Genomic DNA, 19,106 nt, shown 5'->3' with positions numbered 1-19,106 from the left:
GCAAGTTGGTGGCAGAGCAAAGGCCAGGCACAGGTCAGGTCCGGGACTGTAGAGAACCTGGTCGGTGGAGGGCAAGAGGGAGTCCCCAAGGGCCCGTAACCTCCCCATGGGGGCAGGAGGGCAGTGGGCTGCAGCAGGAAGATGCAGACACTAAGGGGTTACTTGTACCTGCTGCAAGTCAGTGGCCGGTGACCAAGGCACCACATCCTCCAGTTGTCCTGGGGAGGCCAGTGGCCTGGTCACGTGCTTCTCTTGACACCCGACCCCAAGGATGTCTGGCAAGGCAAGTTCCAGCTAGACCGGACGGTGCTCCGGGCAAGCTGCCAGTGGAAGAACCCTCTGGAGAAGCCACTGAGTCTAGGGCTGAGGGAGAGCAGGAGACCCTCACAGACAGAATCAATTCACTCAGACATAAAAGGGCAACGTGGGGCTGGCCAGGGCAAGGGGGAGGCACCTCACCTGCCCCGAGCACCACCAGGAACAAATGCCCTGACACAGGTGCAGTGGCCCCCACAGACAGAAGCGGGCATGAGGCGCAGAGCTGTGCACAGCAGCTTAAGAGTAGTGGCCGGGAGCTGACACACAGGTGGGTGCTTATCTCACATGCCAACAGCACTGTGGGCTGTGGCCACAAAACAAAACGTTAATACCGAATTACAATAATGTTGAAGAAAAGGTTGAAAAGATATGTACAATGGTTGAGAAGCAAAAAAGCAAAGTTCTGCAATAAATATTACCGAAATAGTGTATGAAGTGAAAAAATAAACACTTTATTTTGGGTATATGGTAGTAATAAAAGAAAAAAGAGTTGAAAAGTGAGGACAGGAAATAATTGTGGATCTCTGCAACTCTGACAATAGATTTATGTGTAAATTAAAAACAGAAAATACAAAAAATGCAACAAAGCTCCTGGCTCACAGTTATTTCCAGTTAGTCATTTTATTATTGTAGTGAGAATACAGATGACAAGATTTTATCATTACATTCATGCTAGGAAGAACACTTTCCACATATTTACTCTACTTGAAATACTTGGGCATGCTTAATAAAATGAAAAATTAGAAAACATTCCAAATATTTCACTAAGCAAAGTAATTTTATACAATTTACACACAGCTTTTAATTTTAGTAATAGAAACAATTACTTTACTTCTTGGTAATTAACAAGATGCAAATTCCCCAGACATGCACTAGACCATATAAAATTATGTCATCAATATGATGGTCTTGGCATCGTATATATTATATTCCCACATTAAATTAAGTCTTATTTACTAAAATAAAAACAGAAAAAGACAAAACAGGCAGTCCGTAAAAAAAAAAAGCACAAACAACAGCAACAACACTGATAGATCAACCTCATTTCTCATAAAACACAAGTTAAAAAATGTTTCACTTCTTCGAACAAAGATTCAATCAAAAAGAAAAAAAATGCAGTTGACCAGGGACTAAAGACATGAGTGGTGATGGATGGGTGCTTACACAAAACGTGAACTGAAAGTGTAAACTGAACAGGCATTTTGGAAAGTAATTTCCCAGTATTTGTCAAAATTCTAAAGATGTTTTTGAGGCCTTTGTGCCAAGCTTTCCCCTTCTAAAAAACATTTTTCCAGGACATAATTAAGCGTGCACCTACCTCAAAGCACGGTCAGAGTCTCTTTCCCATTGTCTGCAGTGCGTCTGTGCATCAACACAATGGCTAAGGCAAGGCTGAGGGCGGGCACATGCCACCCTCCTCCCCCCACCCCAGCAGCTTCCTCATGAGTCCATTCCACATCCACAAACACTGGTGCTGGTGGGCGTGGGCTTCTGCACCCCAGGGTACCAACACATGCCCAGCGCTCCCAGTTCACCAGATCACCTTAATCAGATTCTGGACCAAACACTGAGACTGTGCCTCCAACTTGTTCTTCATTACCAAAAAGTAAACCATCCTACCCATTTCCAAGGGTTCATACTCACCAAGTGGCCCGAGGGGTTCTCTTCCTGAGAGGTGGATTAGAGGAAACCGCTGTTTCAACCTCAAATGTCTAACTCTGGGATAAACCTGGTAGAGTAAGCTGCCGTGTCTAGTGAGCTGACAACTCAGTACCCTTCCCACTGGCAGCTGCCCATCGCTGGCCTCAGAGCAGTGACCTCCTCCCCAATGAACTGGCACACTGTCAGACATCGCCCAGTATAAAATCAACACGTCCGATCAGCACAGGGAAGATAAACTTGAAGCCAAGCTGGCCGGCACAAGCGCCTGTAGGCCGGCCGCTGAGTCTGGTGGCAGGAGTTCAGTGAGCAGACCGAGGCCATGGATACTGATAGGGATCTCTCCCAGAGCTCCTGAGAAAACTCACTGATGGTGAAACTGAGCTACAAGGGGAGAAAAGGTCTTTGTGGCCTTTTGTGAAGTGACTCTGTGAACTTATTATCAGTTCTTAGGACCATGAAGAGAACAAATAAGGCAAAATAAAAAAAAAAGGCTGAGGCAAAAAATTTTAAAAAAAATGTCTAATGATAATTCTCGACTGTGTGTTACATGACCTAATAAATATTTCTGGTTACTATAGTCAAGTAATATTCTTTGTTATCTCTGGTCAAAAGCATCCTAAATGGTATTGTTAGTCAGAAAACAGAACATGTCAAAGCCACTAGAAAAATTAAACACAGAAGTATATTTATAAACAACAGTAAGACATTAAGGAAAAAAAAAGAATTGCAACAAAATCACGTATGTTCCCGTTTAAAAAAAAAACAAAACAAGAATATTAATACAGATTCATTTACCAAGAAAAATGTCTTGAAAGATACTGGAGTTTTAGGAATAGTTACCTCTGAGAGATATGAACTTAAGAGTTTTCTTTTTGCATGTCTGTAGTTTCTGTTTCTCTACAATCTGCTTGCATCACCCTGATATTCTGTCACATTTTCTGTTTCTTCCGTCAATCCAACATGATTTGGGGAGGAAGAGGTAAGCACGGACGCCGTGAGCTATCTTGATCTGGGAGTCTGCTTTTTCAGTAGGAAAAGTTGTTTTTAAACTGTTTTGTGAAATAAAATTTGAAACTATGAGGAACGTATTTTTTAGTGAATACAAAAGATTATAAACAGTGTGCATTTCCCTGTGTTACTCAGGGATCATATCATGACTTTGTACCATTTCGTATTGGAATTTCCTCTGTGAAGCAAAAACAGTCCCAGAAGGATGGATCTTCAGGGGTCATGGGGACGGCAGAGGATATCAGGTCACTGAAAGTGAGAACAGTAAACTCTCTCTGGGCTGACTTAGAATGAGATGGAGCCTAAATTGGGGAGATAAAAAAAAAAAAGGATGATTTTATTGTCATGATACTTATCAGTCACCTCAATTTCATTAGGATATTTCAGTAATAGTTAAACAAATCACCCCCTCCCCGAAAAGAAATTTACACCTGATTAACCTGTGATTACGGTCCTCCCGTTGTTCATCGATTTGCTCGAGCGGGCCCAGTAACGTCTCCATCATGAGACTTGTTACTGTGTTTGGCATATCGAATACGTCACGGGTAGCTTGCCAGGCTCTGCCGTGAAAGAAGAGACTGATCATGTGGGACCTTGCAAACATGGAGGGACTCAATCACTGACAATCACTGTCCTCGTGTTGTTCATTGATTTGCTCGAGTGGGCCCAGTAATGTCTCCATTGGAGACTTTGTTGTTACTGTGTTTGGCATATCGAATACATCACGGGGAGCTTGCCAGGTTCTGCCGTGCAGGCGAGATACTCTCGGTAGCTTGCCGGGCTCTCCGAGAGGGGCGGAGGAATCGAACTCGGGTCGGCCATGTTGGCTGCGTGCAAGGCAAACGCCCTACCGCTGTGCTATCGCTCCAGCCCAACCTGTGATATTTGTTGAAAATATAACCAAAACGTGAGTTAATGAACCCCCAGGGTCTCACTGCAAGCTCAGGAGGTTGAGGGCCTGTGGAGGCCCAAACCCAGTGCCCAATGTCTACGGTCCCCTTAGCACATCAGGAGGGAGTCCTGGGCAGAGCTGGGGAACGGCCCCCCAGTATTGCCAGGTATAGCCCTGGTGGTCCTCAACGCCATTCTCAGCAGTTCTGCACTAGGGGTCCTAGCACAGAACCACCAGATTAGGGTGGCAAAATAATAAAAAAAGAAACCCCAAACTTTAAAATGAATGAATCATTTTAATAGAGATGACATTTGCTTAGGGGATGATTCAGTAATATAAACCAAAATATTTCCCTGTTCAGAACTCCCCCCAGACAGACTTTGATATTCTACGTATTCTAATAAAGTCACTACAAGGGTTTCACATGATGCTTCAACAAGTCAACACTACGACAATTTTATAAAAATGAGAGGAAAATTGAGGTTCAGAAAGACCGACCTGTTTGTCATACAAATGGGAGACCTGGGCCTGGAACCCAGAGGCCTGTCCTTGGCTGTGTCCACGCTGCCCAATGAAATGCAAAGAGACTATCACATATATAAATGCTATAAAAACAATGAACCTCTAGGGAAGTATTAGGTATCTGCGGAACACAAAGCTGAGAACAGCACACAAGGACCAATAAGCTGGGTCAGAAACCATCCTTCTTAAAGGAAGATCAAATATGGAGAATTATACTAACTCGTGGTTAATCTATCAAAGGTTTGAGCCATGGAATGAACTGTTTTTTCCCTAGTAGTAATGATTATGTTACATTCTCTTACCTTAATTCCCTACCATGGATGTATGTGTGTAGTTTTAAAGATTTAGTATTTCTTAAATACATTTTCAGAATCACACTTAAGTAAGCTGAGCTCTTGACTAGGCTTTTTTTTTTTATTTTGTTTTGAATTCTCCATTTACCCACAGGGTAAACCTGACTGTGGGGAAGGGTGGGGACTACTGTATTTCACAACGTAACACAAGGTCTCACCAGGCTTGACAATGCAACTGTAGAAATGATGTGTACTACTGTCAATGGGAGAAGGGGTTCAAACTGCAAGATGATACCATTACTCACAGCCCTTAACTTAGGACACACTTACAGGACACCGTCCAATTCACCAACAAATAAAACTGGCACGGTACCTCAAGAGTGGCTTATCCTGAGTTTCTGCTGACAGTGGCTTACCGGCCTTTTCTCCTTGTAACATTTAAGTGGTTTTGAATGTGAAGAAGAGAACATGCTTCAAAAGCTTCTTGTGGAAGCCCCCAGAGGATAAGGATTTGATAACAAAAACCACTTGTTAATAATAACTATGCCTTTCATAGAAACCAAATGATTCTTTCACCAAGAAAGAACAACACTAATCAATACCGAAGCGTTAATGAGACAGTGAAACCTTACGTCCTGTTTAGATCCATCAGGCTTCCTAAGGGCAACTGCCACAAAATGGTGGTCGTCTATTTTGCTTTCCTGAAAAACATGAGGAAAACATACGTAAGAGATATTTTTGTGGACATTTTAAAACCACAATCTCAGATACTTAAGACATATTTTCTCCAACCTCCCTTGCCCAAACCACTAAGGAAATCTGTAGTGACTCTTCACTGCAAACACGGCAATAGGTAATTCCCGAAAGGAAGACATTCCCACATAACTATGAGCAACTTTGGTAAGCTTTATATTAAAAACACTTACGCCTATTATCACTGTTATCAAGTACACGAAGACTCTAGCAGCACCCTTCATAGCATTTTCCCTCACAATGTGAAGCAATTACTGTTTTAGAATATAGCCTCACTACCCTCACTCTAAAATAAGAAACCGCTCAAATGGCTCTTACTAATTCACATTATACACTCAACCACAGTACTACCTAGAGAGCTGAAACATCTAAACAATAATCTGTTCACCACTGATGTCAATTTTAGATAAAAAATAAAAACCAGACTTCAACATTCAACACTTTCTATAAGCGGTTAAATACATGCTGCAGTTTCTCAAAAGATATGGTACAGATTTATAGTTAAAACATAAATATGTAATTTTCTATTTTTTCCCTACGTACATGATACGAAGAGAGGACTTTTGAATGATACAGATATTGAGGCAGTTACCAAAAAAATCAAAAACAACTATGGCAAAGGAAACAGATTCCACCGAAATTTGTTTGTGAAAAAAAGGTGAAAAGCCACTCCACCACCAAGGCCATTTTCCTGCAGATTGAAATGGGAAACTAAAAATAGGAATACTATTACTTAGGGAGTTTTCATCATCCATTATCCCCATTATCCTTTTCTTCGTATTTTCACACATTAAGATATCTAAATTAGTAAACAAAAATTATTAAGAATAAAGAAAAATATGGCTAAGTAGGAAAAAATTTAACTATCAAAAATATTTAATAGGTCAAAGTTATTTTCCTTTATGCTAAAAACAAACACAACATTTATTATAAACATAATTACCCTTTTTCGTTAAATGGTGTTCCTCTTTTTCTTTACCCTGAATATACTGATAATGGAAGTGTAACATAAAGAAACACTCCGACCACAAATTCTTTTGGAAGACACTCAGATCAGAGTTCCAGAGTATGAGGAAAGAAATTTCTTGACAGACCTGAAGAGCTTTGGAATCTGACTATATTTAAAGTGACAATTTCAAGGGCTGGAGAAATAGCACAGCGGATAGGGCATTTGCCTTGCACGTGGCCGATCCGGGTTCGATTCCCAGCATCCCATATGGTCCCCTGAGGACCGCCAGGAGTAATTCCTGAGTGCAGAGCCAGGAGTAACCCCTGTGCATCGCCGGGTGTGACCCAAAAAGCAAAAACACAACACAACAAAACAAAACAAAAACCAGCATAAAGTAACAATTTCAATATTTTGAGTTCCCTTCCATCCCTGGCTTCACCTTCCAAATACAGGACCTGCATTCCCATGCTAACTTCACACATGCATAAAGCAAGGAAATTGTTGGAACAATTTTGCTAAATTTCCTACCTCAAAGGTCCACTCTTTTTCTTCTTCCCCATCAAGGAATAGGCGTGTTTCTTTATAAACCTGGCCAATATCCAGGTTTAAAGGGGATATATCAAACTCAAGCCGCTGCAATTCGAACCCCAGTCCAACACCAACGGCCTTGATGAAGCTTTCTTTCAGCGCCTGAGAGAGAGAGATTTCTTTCTTTCTTTGAACATTCGGTCATGTCTGCCATGAAACGAAGAGTCCCGCGTGCCAGAGAGCTTAAGGCACTTGCTTTGCATGCACAGGGGTGAAGATACTTGGCAAGCTGTGACCCCAGACCACCCTAACACCATACATGATCCTCTAGCGTGGCCGCTGGGTGTCTCTCCCACCCCCAAATTACAGCTCCGAACAAATGGATTTTTAAATTCAATGCTTGGTTATGGCTGGGAATTTTTTTAGCCCTAGAGTCACCCAGAGACGAAGCAGCTGTGTGACCCGAGGCAAGTCAGTGGCCCCTCCTATGCCTCCAATCCCTGCAGCAGTAACACCTCTGGCCCTGGTGTGGTTCCCAGGAACACGCAGTCGGGAGGTGTTTCACAATGTCCTTGGGGTGTGGAGTGAATATCCTGTGTTTGTTAAATAAGGACTCATGTACGTGTAAAAAGTTATAGTGATAAATATCTGGCTTTAAGATCATGAACCATCTGGCTGAACATTAAATATAGACGGAAACTTTTTAAATGTCATGATACATACGACTCCCAATTAGTGACGAATTTACTTCAAATTAGCAACACCTTCTGCTCCAACTTTTAGCAAAGATAATCAGCATAGGTATTTACTCTCAAAATTAGAAAGAATTATACCCAATTCCTATAAAACATATCCAGCTGAGTCCATTCATCCTTAAAGCTTCTGATGGTCTCCCATTCTTTGTTGGTAAACTTTCTCTTCATGATATGAAAGAATTCTGAAATTGAACCACGACCTGCCGATTGAAAGTGAGAAAATACAAAATCAAAAATACGCATCCTCATACTGAAAATTAAAGATAGAAAATAAAATAAAAAACAGGCCACCCTTATTTTGGATTAGTTACAATAGTTCCCAAATGAAGCATCAGCAAATCAAAACAAGTTGATAACGGAAAGAACAATATACAATGACAGGTATGCCGTTCATATTTTTCCAAATACAGTTATGCTTTTATCTTTATTAGTAGGCGGAAATGCTCATCTTTTATTTCATAAGTATATAGAATGTGCTCAAGAATCACAGACACAAACTCAAAGTCAAAACTCATCAGCTATGACCTAACCTCACACAAAGCCCAACACCAAAATCCGAGCCCCTGACGAGCTGCCTGCGTTCCTTAACGCCAGTCACACTTCGTCCACTCCCCTCGCTAGCGCTTTCCAAATACACCAGAGAATTTAACAGTTACGACTCCTCAGTGCTGCCTGCCACTGTGATGTGCGAGTGCCACGGCCTGTATTTCTCTTCAGAGAAATCGATGTTTCCAAACAACCACGGTCCCTCTCCATCTGGGAAGTATCCAGTCTATTTTCCCACAGAACTGTTCATGACCACTCACTAATCCGGCTTCAAGCCCAAGCACGCAGAGCAGCACGCCAGCCCTATGAGCCCAGACCCTGTGGAAACACAACCACCCAGTGTCCACATTTCTTCCTGAACGCCTGATGTCCTCTAAAGTCGGTAGGCTTTGTTCAAGTTATAATTTCCTCATTTTCAAGCAGCCTGACTTTTAACTAAATACACTGAGGCTATCAAAGGGGAAAAATTAAACATTCACGCTAATTAGGAAAAGTATACATCCTATCTGCCTCCAAAATTAACTGACTTGACTTGAAGGATGTTTTTATACTAAAGTCAAACAGCGCCACACTGTGGCATTATGGTGGAAATATACACCAGGCAAGCTTTCATTTTAGAAACTGGACAATAAAGGGGGGGGGGGATCAGTAGGAAATACGGGAAGAGTAAATCTGTGCTTTAAACTATCTGAAGACAAATTAGAGAGGCGGGAACTTGTACTGAATTTAAAAACGACATCACACATTCACAGCTATTAAGTCTTCCATATAAGTATCCTCTTGCACACATCAAGCTTGTACGGAGTCACTAATAATAAAGTTCTGAAAAACTAAGTTTCCTTCCTTAGAGCTTCATCCTTAGGGAACATCTGCTTTGCACCTACGGACTGACAGAAGTAAACAGGCTGTAGCAGTTCGCAGTAAAATAGACCCTTAAGCCACTACTAGGTCTATGGGGGGAATCCTGAAGTACCAACCACCTCACCTATCTCCATCTCGGCGGGAAGTACAGCTCAGGCGAAGCGCAATCTCTCTAGGATGCAGGCCTGTCACTGGGGAGGGGGCCGGGTAAGGTGGGGATGCGAAACAGCTTTCACTGTGGTGTTGGAAGTAGAGTGAAGTGCTGATCTCTTTCCTGACTACTGGGGACACATGGGCTTGCTTCCATGGGAACCAACGCCTCAAATCTGAGTTACTTTGCGTAAGAGACCGGCTTACCTGTCCTATCCAGCAGCAAACTGTCTGAGCCACTGACCCCAGAAGCGCCCCCCCTCCCCCAACCTCACCTCACCCCCAGGTGGCAGTGCTGGCTTCCAGAGATCGCGGTGTCCAAACCCTAGACCAGACTTCTCTCTCTCGCTTGCTATTAACATCTCTCACTAGCTACCAAGCAGTTGCCAAGAGTGGACAGAAGAAGGAACAAGCAGGTAAAGTGCCTGGAAGTATTCGATAATAAACAGCCCAGCTACTGCTGTGGTCACTGCTCTTGTATGCAGCCTTTCTCACGTCTTTTTTCTGTTCAGGAAAGTCTTCTTTTTTAGCTTACAAGGCATTTCATACAGCAACAATATTACCATCATACCTGACACAAATATATTCCCGAATTTTACTAGAAAACACCCATTTTCCGGTGTCTCATCAAATGAGCAATTCTATTGTGCAAGGGCTCTAAGCCTAACTCATTAATTTTACCGTATAGACAAAGATCTAATGGGTTTTGGATAATTTCGCCCAAAAAGAAGTGCGTTGGCAGCAATTTTTCCCCTTGCTGATTGTTGGCTCTGCACATCATACCTAATACAGTGCTTCTGAAACATCAGTGTCTAATAATTGGAAAAGCTGCTAAATATAGCAACCCTGATCGTAAGATCAGAAATACTGATCCAATAGATAAGGACTGTCATCAAGGAAAAGTGTTCCTGCTAAATTTGGTATCAACATTCTGTTTTTGTAACTGTGTATGTGTGTGCGCACGCGCATACATCCTGCAGCTAACAATTATTAAGTGTATTTAAGCTGATATCTCCAAGCCTGCACAGTTTGGGACTGGACCTGTCAGTAGCTAGACAGTTACACCCACCAACTGCCGTGTAACCCCAACAACGGCCAGGATCCAGAGATTATCACACCAAGCTCCCGGGAGAGCACAAGGCAGAGTCTCCTACCCTTTGCCTGACTGTCCTCACCAGGGCCCAACAGCTGAAGACCTCCAGGCCCCAGCCAGGGCCCAACAGCTGAAGACCTCCAGGCCCCAGCCAGGGCCCAACAGCTGAAGACCTCCAGGCCCCAGCCAAGGCCATCCTGGGACCAGTCTCCACACACTTGGATGAGCCTCACGCATATAAGAACTGGCAAAGGAACCACAGAAGTTCTACATGGAGCTGGAGAAGTTCTATAAAGAAGATCACACCTTCTACAAGATCATTGTCGGTGATTTTAATGCCAAGATAGGACCAAGAAGATCAGCCGATGAACTCCACAGCGGGACCCATGGCCCAGAATGGAACAAACTGGGTGACAGACTGAGTTCATCATGTCAACCAAGACCTTCCATGGTAACTCACAGTTCCAAAAGGCTGAATCTAAACGTTGGACATGGGAATCTCCCGGTGGATGGTTCCACAATGAAATAGACCACATCATATTCAATCGGCGGTTTTGCCTAACCGATGTTGCTGTTGTCCCAAAATTCCAAATGGGATCAGACCACCGTCTCCTTCGTGCAAAATTCTAGCTCACAGAACGAGGAGAAAAGAATGCAAAGTTTAAGAAGAGGACTCCCAGAACGACCACCAACTGGGAGCTCTTTGGCTCTGTTGCAGCAACATGGGAAGATGCTGTCATTGACAACACTGATGAGGAATACGATCGAATGATTCAGCACCTCCATGATTGTGCGAGGAATGCCAAGAGACAAATAACCACAAAAAACCGCCTTTCTTCGAACACTCTTGAACTTATTCGCCAACGTGGCTTGGCACATGCCTCAGGCAACCACAAGCGAACGTCCGAGCTGGCAAAACAATGCAGAGAAGCCATCAAGGATGACCTAAAAAACAGGAGCAGTAGCAGTGCTGGTAGATGCGGCAGAAGCTGGGAAAAGCATTCGTAATGACCGCCTGTCCTTCACCAACTACAAACCAAGATGACTGCCCTCCGACATCATGATGGATCTATCACATCTTCCAGAAGGGCAATGGAGAAGATTATTCATGACTTCTACTCAGATCTCTTTAATAGCCACGTCCACTTGCCCACATACCACATTCCACATGATGGATATGTCGTTCCCAATGTTCTCCCTTCCGAAATCCAACATGCCATCTCGTCGGTAAAGAAACAGAGCACCTGGCCCAGACAAGATCAGACCTGAACACCTGAAGAACTTACCATCAGTACTCATCAATACACTGGCTCGGCTCTTCACACATTACCTGTCTGAATGCAAGGTTCCATCCCAATGGAAAACCAGCAGGACTGTACTACTATACAAGAAGGGAGGCATCCATGACATTGGCAACTATCACCCAATCTGCCTATTGTCTGTCATCTACAAACTGTTCACTAGAGTCATCCTGAATAGGATTAGCAGAACACTAGATGAAGGACAACCATGTGACTAAGCCGGATTCCGAAAAGGATTCAGTACCATCGACCATATCCACACGATTACTAAGCTCATTGAGGTTTCTCAGGAGTTCAAGATGCCACTCTGTCTAACGTTCATTGATTTAAAGAAGGCCTTTGATTCTGTTGAGATGGAAGCAGTCATAGAAGCCATAGCCAATCAGGGCGTACAAACTCAATACATCAGGATCCTTCGTATGCTCTATTACGAATTCACTACCAGGATCTCACCATTCTACAAAGAAGTAATCATCCATGTCGAGAGAGGGGTTCGGCAGGGTGATACCATCTCACCAAAACTCTTCAGTGCCACCCTCAAGAACATCATGCGACGACTGGCATGGGAAAGCATGGGAGTGAAGATAGATGGTCGGCAACTACACCACCTCCACTTTGCTGATGACATCGTTCTAATAACACCAAACATCAGCCAAGTGGCACAAATGCTGAGTGACTTCGACCGTGAATGTGGAAAGGTTGGACTACAGCTGAATCTTACGCAGACAATGTTTATGAGAAACAGCCTTGTTCCTGACGCTCCATTCGCTCTCAACGAATGCAACAGTTATATATACCTAGGTCGAGAAATCAACATGATGAATGACCTGGCACCTGAGTTGTGCAGGAGGAAGAGAGCGACTTGGAATGCCTTCAACAGCCTTGAAGAAATAACTAAGAGGAAAAAGAATCTCCAGCTACAAGCACATCTCTTCGATTCCACTGTTCTTCCTGCATTAACATATGCCTCAGAGACCTGGGCCCTACGAAAACAGGATGAGAACGCTATTCGGGTCTCTCAAAGAGGAATCGAAAGAGCTATGTTTGGAATATCACGATTCACTCAAATCAGAGATAGAATCCGGAGTTCTGATCTTCGTCAACGCTCAAAAAATCAGGGAAGCTGTCTCATTTGCCAAGGCATCAAAAATCAGATGGGCTGGACACGTAATGAAGTTTACAGACAACCGCTGGACTAGAGCCATTACTGATTGGATTCCACGGGACATCAAAAGATCGCGTGGACGCCCACCTACAAGATGGTCAGACTTCTTTGTCAAGACCCTGAATGATCGGTTTGAGGCTCTGCATGTTCCTAGAACGAAGAGATGCCATTGGGCTACGCTAGCATGCAACCCGGATGAATGGAGACGTTACTGGCACCCGCTCGAGTAAATCGATGAATAACGGGGATTAAGTGATTAAAATCACTTAAGTGATTAAGTGATTATTAATAGTTTTAGGGGCTTTATTCCTTAATCTATCTGTTCTACAGGGTCGAAGTGTTTAGTGATCGGAATGCAAAAATAAACTATATATCCAAATTCAGGAGTTCAATATTCAATTGCAATTTTTTTATGATTTAAAACTAGACTAGCAGACTTTAGAACCTAGAATTAGGGGATGTGGTCTCTATGTGTGGTTTTAGAGTAGGTTTGTCTGTGGGTCACACCTGGCAGAGTTCCAGGACTATCCAGTGCCAGAGATCAACCTGGGGACCTCTGCACTTAGTAAAGCATGCACTTAGCCCACTGAACTCTTCTCCATCCATGATGGATTTTTTTTCACCAGTTCAATTTTAACAGATAGAATTCAGAATTTAAAGAAAATACACATCTAAATAAAAGATAAAATTGGGCTGGAGCGATAGCACATCGGGTAGGGCGTTTGCCTTGCAAGTGGCCCATCTGAGTTCGATTCCTCCGCCCCTCTCAGAGAGCCCGACAAGCTACTAAGAGTATCTGGCCCACATGGCAAAGCCTGGCAAGCTACCCGTGATGTATCTGATATGCCAAAAACAGTAACAAGTCTCACAATTTGTTGTGAGATGTTACTAGTGCCCACAACGGGAGGACAGTGCTACAGTGCTAGAGGGAAAAAAAAAACACTCAAAAGACAAATAGGATGGGAAACTAAAATTTGGTAAATAACGTCACTTATAATCATGTAAAGTGCTTTTTTTATGAGATAATTCAAATACTTGATAAGCCTTATCATTAAAAAAAACTAGTCTCTATCCACTGAATTTCAGTGTTACATATAAATGATAGGCTCTGACGCTCTTAACAGGTGTCTACTCTTTTAATACCATCTCATTTACCTCTAATTTACCAAAGTTCCCTCTCCTTTTGTTGTTTATGTGTGCCAGGGATGCAACCCTGGCACAGCACCTTAACATTCGCACTATGTCTCTGGCCTCTATATTTTTAATCCTCTTCTTGAACCCAAGTTCCTCCAAAACAAGATTAAGTCAACTAGTTTCACAGAATTTGATGGGGGGTGGGGGGATGTCCTCCAAGCAGTGTGCACGGGGGGTCCGGGGTCCACCCCAGTGATTCTCAGACAACTAAGCCTATGTTCCCAAGCCACAGCCCTGAGTGCAGAGGGCACTAGATTCCAATTGGTATGCTCAGGGCTGTAACCACATGCTGGACGGACCACCTGCCAGGTGCCAGGACTGACCCAGCTCAGGGGTGTGCAAAGGTAGGAGGCACCTTAACCCCTGCAGTATCTCTCTGGACCCACAGAATTTTAAAAATCCTACTTAAAAAAAAAATTAACATTTGAAGCATGAAATCAAACCCCTGGGGTATTTTTGTTTGGTTTTTGCCGCTAGGGCTGGAGCGATAGCACAACGGTAGGGCGTTTGCCTTACAAGCAGCCAACATGGCCGACCCGAGTTCGATTCCTCCGCCCCTCTCGGAGAGCCCGGCAAGCTACTGAGAGTATCTCGCCCGCATGGCAGAGCCTGGCAAGCTACCCGTGATGTATTCGATATGCCAAACACAGTAACAACAAGTCTGATGATGGAGACGTTACTGGGCCCGCTCTAGCAAATCGATGAACAACGGGAGGACTGTGACCATGACCATTATTTTTGCCAAATCACCTTAAGGAAGTGTCCTCAACTACAATCATATCAGTAGTTAAATCCTAGGCTTAAGTCACAGAGCAAGGTTGAGTCTTTATCATACTGTCACACATAGAAGTTGCTCAAGAACAGCTACAGCTACACTCAAATCCTCAGACGATCGAAGACTCTTCAAGCCCAATGGAGAGGGGGTCCAGAGCCCTTGCTAACAAAACCATGGTTTCAAATAGGGATTCGGAGTGCAAAGGGTGGCAAGACTCCAGCAGGTTCCAAAGGGCTGGAAACAGACGGGGCGAAGGCAGAGACCCGGGAAGCCCCAGACCACAGCCTTGGGCACTTGCTCTGAACCACCAGCCTGGCTGGCCACTCAAGTATCACTGAACGAACCCCCCGGGCTCCCCGAGCACATGTGGGGTTTCAGTCAGGCACACCAGGAAGGTTCATGTTATAATGCAACGCCCTCTCCTAAACCCTCTCTGGGTTTAGGAGTTCATGTAAAGAAAACATACTATTGCGGAAGAATAAGGGCTCTTGCCCAAGTTTTTCAAGCAGTGTTTTCCCCATGTAAGCTTCCTTGATCCTGCCGAAAACCAGATCCTCTCCTGAGAAAAATACGCATAAGCACATTCATGCAGAATGCAGTACAGCGTAAAGGCTAAAAAACTCCCGCAGGGTCAGAGAGAGTGCGAGAGAATACAGTGGCTGGGCACATGCCCTGCAAGCAGGTGACTGCCTGCCCTGGTTTGATGAGGCAACACCCACCAGAGCCAGCAGGAAGCCCTGAGCATAGCCAGGGTGGCCTAGCAACCAAAACCCCAAATCTGCCCCCCTCCCCTTGCTTATTCAGTCTAAGATCCCCGTTATCATCACTGTTAGATGCTAAAGTGTGGAACTAGTGAAGAGCAACCTCCACATGTGCGGGGCAGGGGATGAGTGGCTTATCCAGGGTTCAAGAGGAAACATGTAACCTAAGTATTGTCCACCTCACATCTGGATTATTTGCGTGTAACAGCAGCATATGTATATTCTAACCCTGAGCAATGGAAACTGTCGTTGACTTGACATGTGGCTGTAACCATGTCCTATTCCCTTGGATTTCACCAGGATTTGTGGTAAAATGTTTTATTTAATCTACGGACAATTAGCCTGCAGATAATCTTGTACTACTGTCTAAACAGCACGACCTCGGTTTTTTGATCAGGGGCCAAAAGGGTTGAGGCCCAGGGCCCTTGTGATCCTTGGACCACCCACATGGATGTAACAAACCTCCATCCTACTCCCACTCTGTGTCCAGATCTCCCAGTGAGTTACTATGAACCTGAGGAGAGCATCACAAGTAGAGCCTCTTTCTGACTCTAGAACTGCAACAGGTTCACAAGCAGGACAGAGAAAGATTAACTGATGGAGAAAAACAACAGGAAGTCAGACAGCAGAAGTGAGAGAGGGGACTCCAACCCAGCCCCACTCTGAGATCTCCTCCTTCTCCTCTCAGCACTTCGTAGCCCTTCAGTGATAAGACACGGGAAGCCAACAACAAGCCAGCAACAACAGGCAGTGTGGAGATTCTGCAGGAAATGAGGAAGGGGCTGGTTCTTACTAAGGGCTTTCTCATCAAATGATTAAAAACAGCATATTTACAGCAGGGTGCTGAGACAATTAGAGCATGCATGTAAAATGCTAAATCACAAAGTAGATGCTCACTAAACATGAGTGAGGGTGGAAACTGGCAAGGAGTACAGGGATCCCGCGGATCACATATCAACATCAGTTTAGGGACACTCAGCCCCCACAGCTGCAGCAGTTTCATGGCCAACCAATTACACAGTTTTACGGCAAAATCTAAACAAATATTCAATTATTTTTACTCATCTAACTGTGCTACAAAAAGGTCTCTTTTAGGCAGAAATACATGTTATCTCCACCTGAAGACCACGGTAGACTCTAGCACCAAGATTAATTTTTAAATAAACTAAAACTTACTACTGAACTTCTGGAAAATATTTAAAAGAAATTACAACAGAATTACAGTGTTTTTTTAAAAAAAATAAAGTACGATTTAAAATGAACTCTCCATTGAGCCCAATTCCAATTAAGATCTAGTATTAAGTAGGTAAACTGAGCTTTGAAAAACTGTATATTTCAACTTTCAACTTCATGAACAAGCCGAGGTACAATTCAAAAAGCATGTCTCTTGTATTTTCACTTTGCCTCCAGGTAAAACTTATGTTGCCTCCGGCATAGGAAAATCCATTTTTTATGCAAGTAGTCCGTTAAAATGCAAAGAAACCCACCTCTTACAGATACATGCTCTCAGACATACTTTGTTTGAGCACTGAGCATGCTATTCCCCAATTAAGCAACAGGTAAGAGCTAAGCCAAGACACCGTGAGGTGCACAGAAAGGCAATCACCTGGGAAACTGGTCTTCATGATATCAATGCCAACTTGGAGCTCAGGTTCCGCAGCGAGCACGGCATAGTCCCCTTGGTGAGAGATGTTGAAGTTGAAATTGGGGTAAGAATGCAAGGAGTCTTTTGCAAGAACTGGTTTCCCCTTGGCAGTTCTTTGCAAACGAATATTATTCCAAGGAATATTTAATTTCTCTGCAACTAATTTCCTTATCATCAGACGACCAGCCTGTCAAGCAAATGAAACATTGGGCAAGTATTGGTTATCTACTCGTTATTTAGGTATAGTACTACCAGTAAGGCAACAAGTCCATCCCGAAGTTTAAAAACAAAAATGAGTTTAATTTTTAAGTATCCAAGAATTGCAGTAAGATTTAAGCAATTTATTTTTCTTTCTTTTTGCTTTTCGGGTCACACCCAGCGGTTCCTCCTGGCTCTGCACTCAGGAATTACTCCTGGCGGTGCTTGGGGGACCATAAGGGATGCCGGGGATGTAAACAGGGTGGGCCCCATGCAAGGTAAACGCCCTATCCGCTGTACTATCACTCCGGGCCCGATTTAAGCAATGTTTATTAACATAAAAAGCTCCCCCTTACTAATGATCTCCCCTCAACTGCTCATCAGTAAGTAGGCACCCTCTCCCAGCTTTTCAGTACAAGCCTCTAAATGTTGACGGGCATATGGTTTTGCCACTTGCAATTCTACTATGTAAACTTCTAAAGGTGCAAGTGTTTATGGACTGGCAGGAGCAGGTTAACTGCAGGATATTTTAGACAGCCAAGGGGGGCCCTTCTCTGACCAGAGGTTTTAAGGTGCCTTTAATTCTCTGCTGGGTCACCCTGGGTGCCTACAACTTGGTGCCACATTCTCAACTTCAGGCCGGTGATGCCGAGTCCTGTTCCACAGTCTCTCTTCACTACTGATTTACTAAAATCACAGACCCAAAAAATGAAGAGCAGGCAATGACAAAACACACTCTGCAAAGGATCTTTCATGGCTTCGATTCCAACGAGTCTTCAAACCTGCAAGAACTCGATTTTCACGAATTTTCTGGTTACAAATGCCCCCCAAACGTTCATCCACGTGCCTTGGAAAATACTCCGCCTGCCCACACTTCAACCCTAGATAGGGTTGGACAGTGTGGGCTGAAATATTTGGGCTGGCCGAAATAAGGGCTGAGACCGTGACACACGATCATATTTGGAATGCAATGTTTCCATTTCTTGCAAAAGCAAACAAAAATAGGCAAATAAAAAAAAAACCCCACCCACAAATGACTGAAGCAGATCGTAGGCGACACGGTCTCCTGAGCGGGGGTCTCCTGAGCGGGGCGGGAGGGACGGGGCGAGGTGGCCCGGGGCCTGGGCGCTGCGCCCCACAAAGGCCCGGGGCCTGGGAACCGACACGCGAGGGCGGGACCCTCGGAAGGGACGCACGGGGACAGTCCAGCTCGCGGACTGCCGGGACTCTCGGAAGGGACACACGGCAACAGTCCAGCTCGGGGGCCCGAAGGGGACCCTCGGAACGGAAGCACGGGGGGGAATCGCGGCGCCCGGGGGTCCGGCGGGACCCTCAGACGGACGCACGGGGACAGTCAGCGCCCGGGGATCCGGCCGCCCCGCCCCCCGCCCCCGCCGCGGCGACAAAGGCCGCCGAGCGCCCCCCGCGCCCCCCCCACGCCGAGTACCATAGCAGCCTTGGCGTCGCGGGCGAAGACGAACTGGCCGATGCGCTCCTTCTCCTCGGGCTGGATGGAGCGCACGGCCAGCAGCCAGTCCGCGCGGCTGGGCAGCCAGGTGCCGCACGAGAAGGCCCAGCGCACGCCCTCCATGGCCGGCAGCAGGCAGGAGCGCGGGGCCGCGGACACCATGCACCGAGCGCGCCGCACCGCAGGGCCCGATGGCGCCGACGCCGAGCCCGGCCCCGCCCCTTCCGCGCGGAAGGGGCGGGGCGCCGCGCGGAAGGGGCGGGGCGCCG

General features: G+C 44.9%; 1 protein-coding gene across 2 annotated transcripts; it reads right to left on the bottom strand.

The window, feature by feature from the left end:
- Positions 1 to 917: 917 nt before the first annotated feature.
- AASDHPPT (aminoadipate-semialdehyde dehydrogenase-phosphopantetheinyl transferase) lies at positions 918 to 19,063 on the bottom strand. 2 transcript variants are annotated; one of them, XM_056114970.1, is made up of 7 exons: positions 18,817 to 19,063; positions 17,133 to 17,358; positions 7,759 to 7,880; positions 6,926 to 7,087; positions 5,328 to 5,396; positions 3,146 to 3,290; positions 918 to 3,029 (listed from the first exon to the last, which is right to left on the bottom strand). In XM_056114970.1, the coding sequence occupies exons 1-7, from the start codon at positions 18,997 to 18,999 to the stop codon at positions 3,025 to 3,027; spliced, it is 912 nt and encodes a 303-aa protein (XP_055970945.1). In that variant the 5' UTR covers positions 19,000 to 19,063; the 3' UTR covers positions 918 to 3,024. The 2 variants fall into 2 exon arrangements, with proteins under 2 accessions (XP_055970945.1, XP_055970944.1); XM_056114969.1 differs by lacking the exon at positions 918 to 3,029 and having other exon boundaries at positions 3,132 to 3,290.
- Positions 19,064 to 19,106: the final 43 nt, after the last annotated feature.

The sequence above is a fragment of the Sorex fumeus genome, unplaced genomic scaffold, assembly GCF_029834395.1.
Source record: "Sorex fumeus unplaced genomic scaffold, SorFum_2.1 ptg000028l, whole genome shotgun sequence".
Taxonomy (NCBI): Eukaryota; Metazoa; Chordata; class Mammalia; order Eulipotyphla; family Soricidae; genus Sorex; species Sorex fumeus.
Note: the sequence above shows the minus strand (reverse complement) of the source record. Positions and strands in the feature narration are given on the sequence as shown.

Excerpts from the sequence above, each read along its gene's own strand:
- AASDHPPT (XM_056114969.1), bottom strand. The coding sequence starts at position 18,999 with ATGGTGTCCGCGGCCCCGCGCTCCTGCCTGCTGCCGGCCATGGAGGGC. Across the intron at positions 17,359-18,816 it reads GCGACGCCAAGGCTGCTATG|GCTGGTCGTCTGATGATAAG; the intron begins GTACTCGGCGTG and ends TTTGCTTGACAG. Across the intron at positions 7,881-17,132 it reads CATGAAGACCAGTTTCCCAG|GTCGTGGTTCAATTTCAGAA; the intron begins GTGATTGCCTTT and ends TTCAATCGGCAG.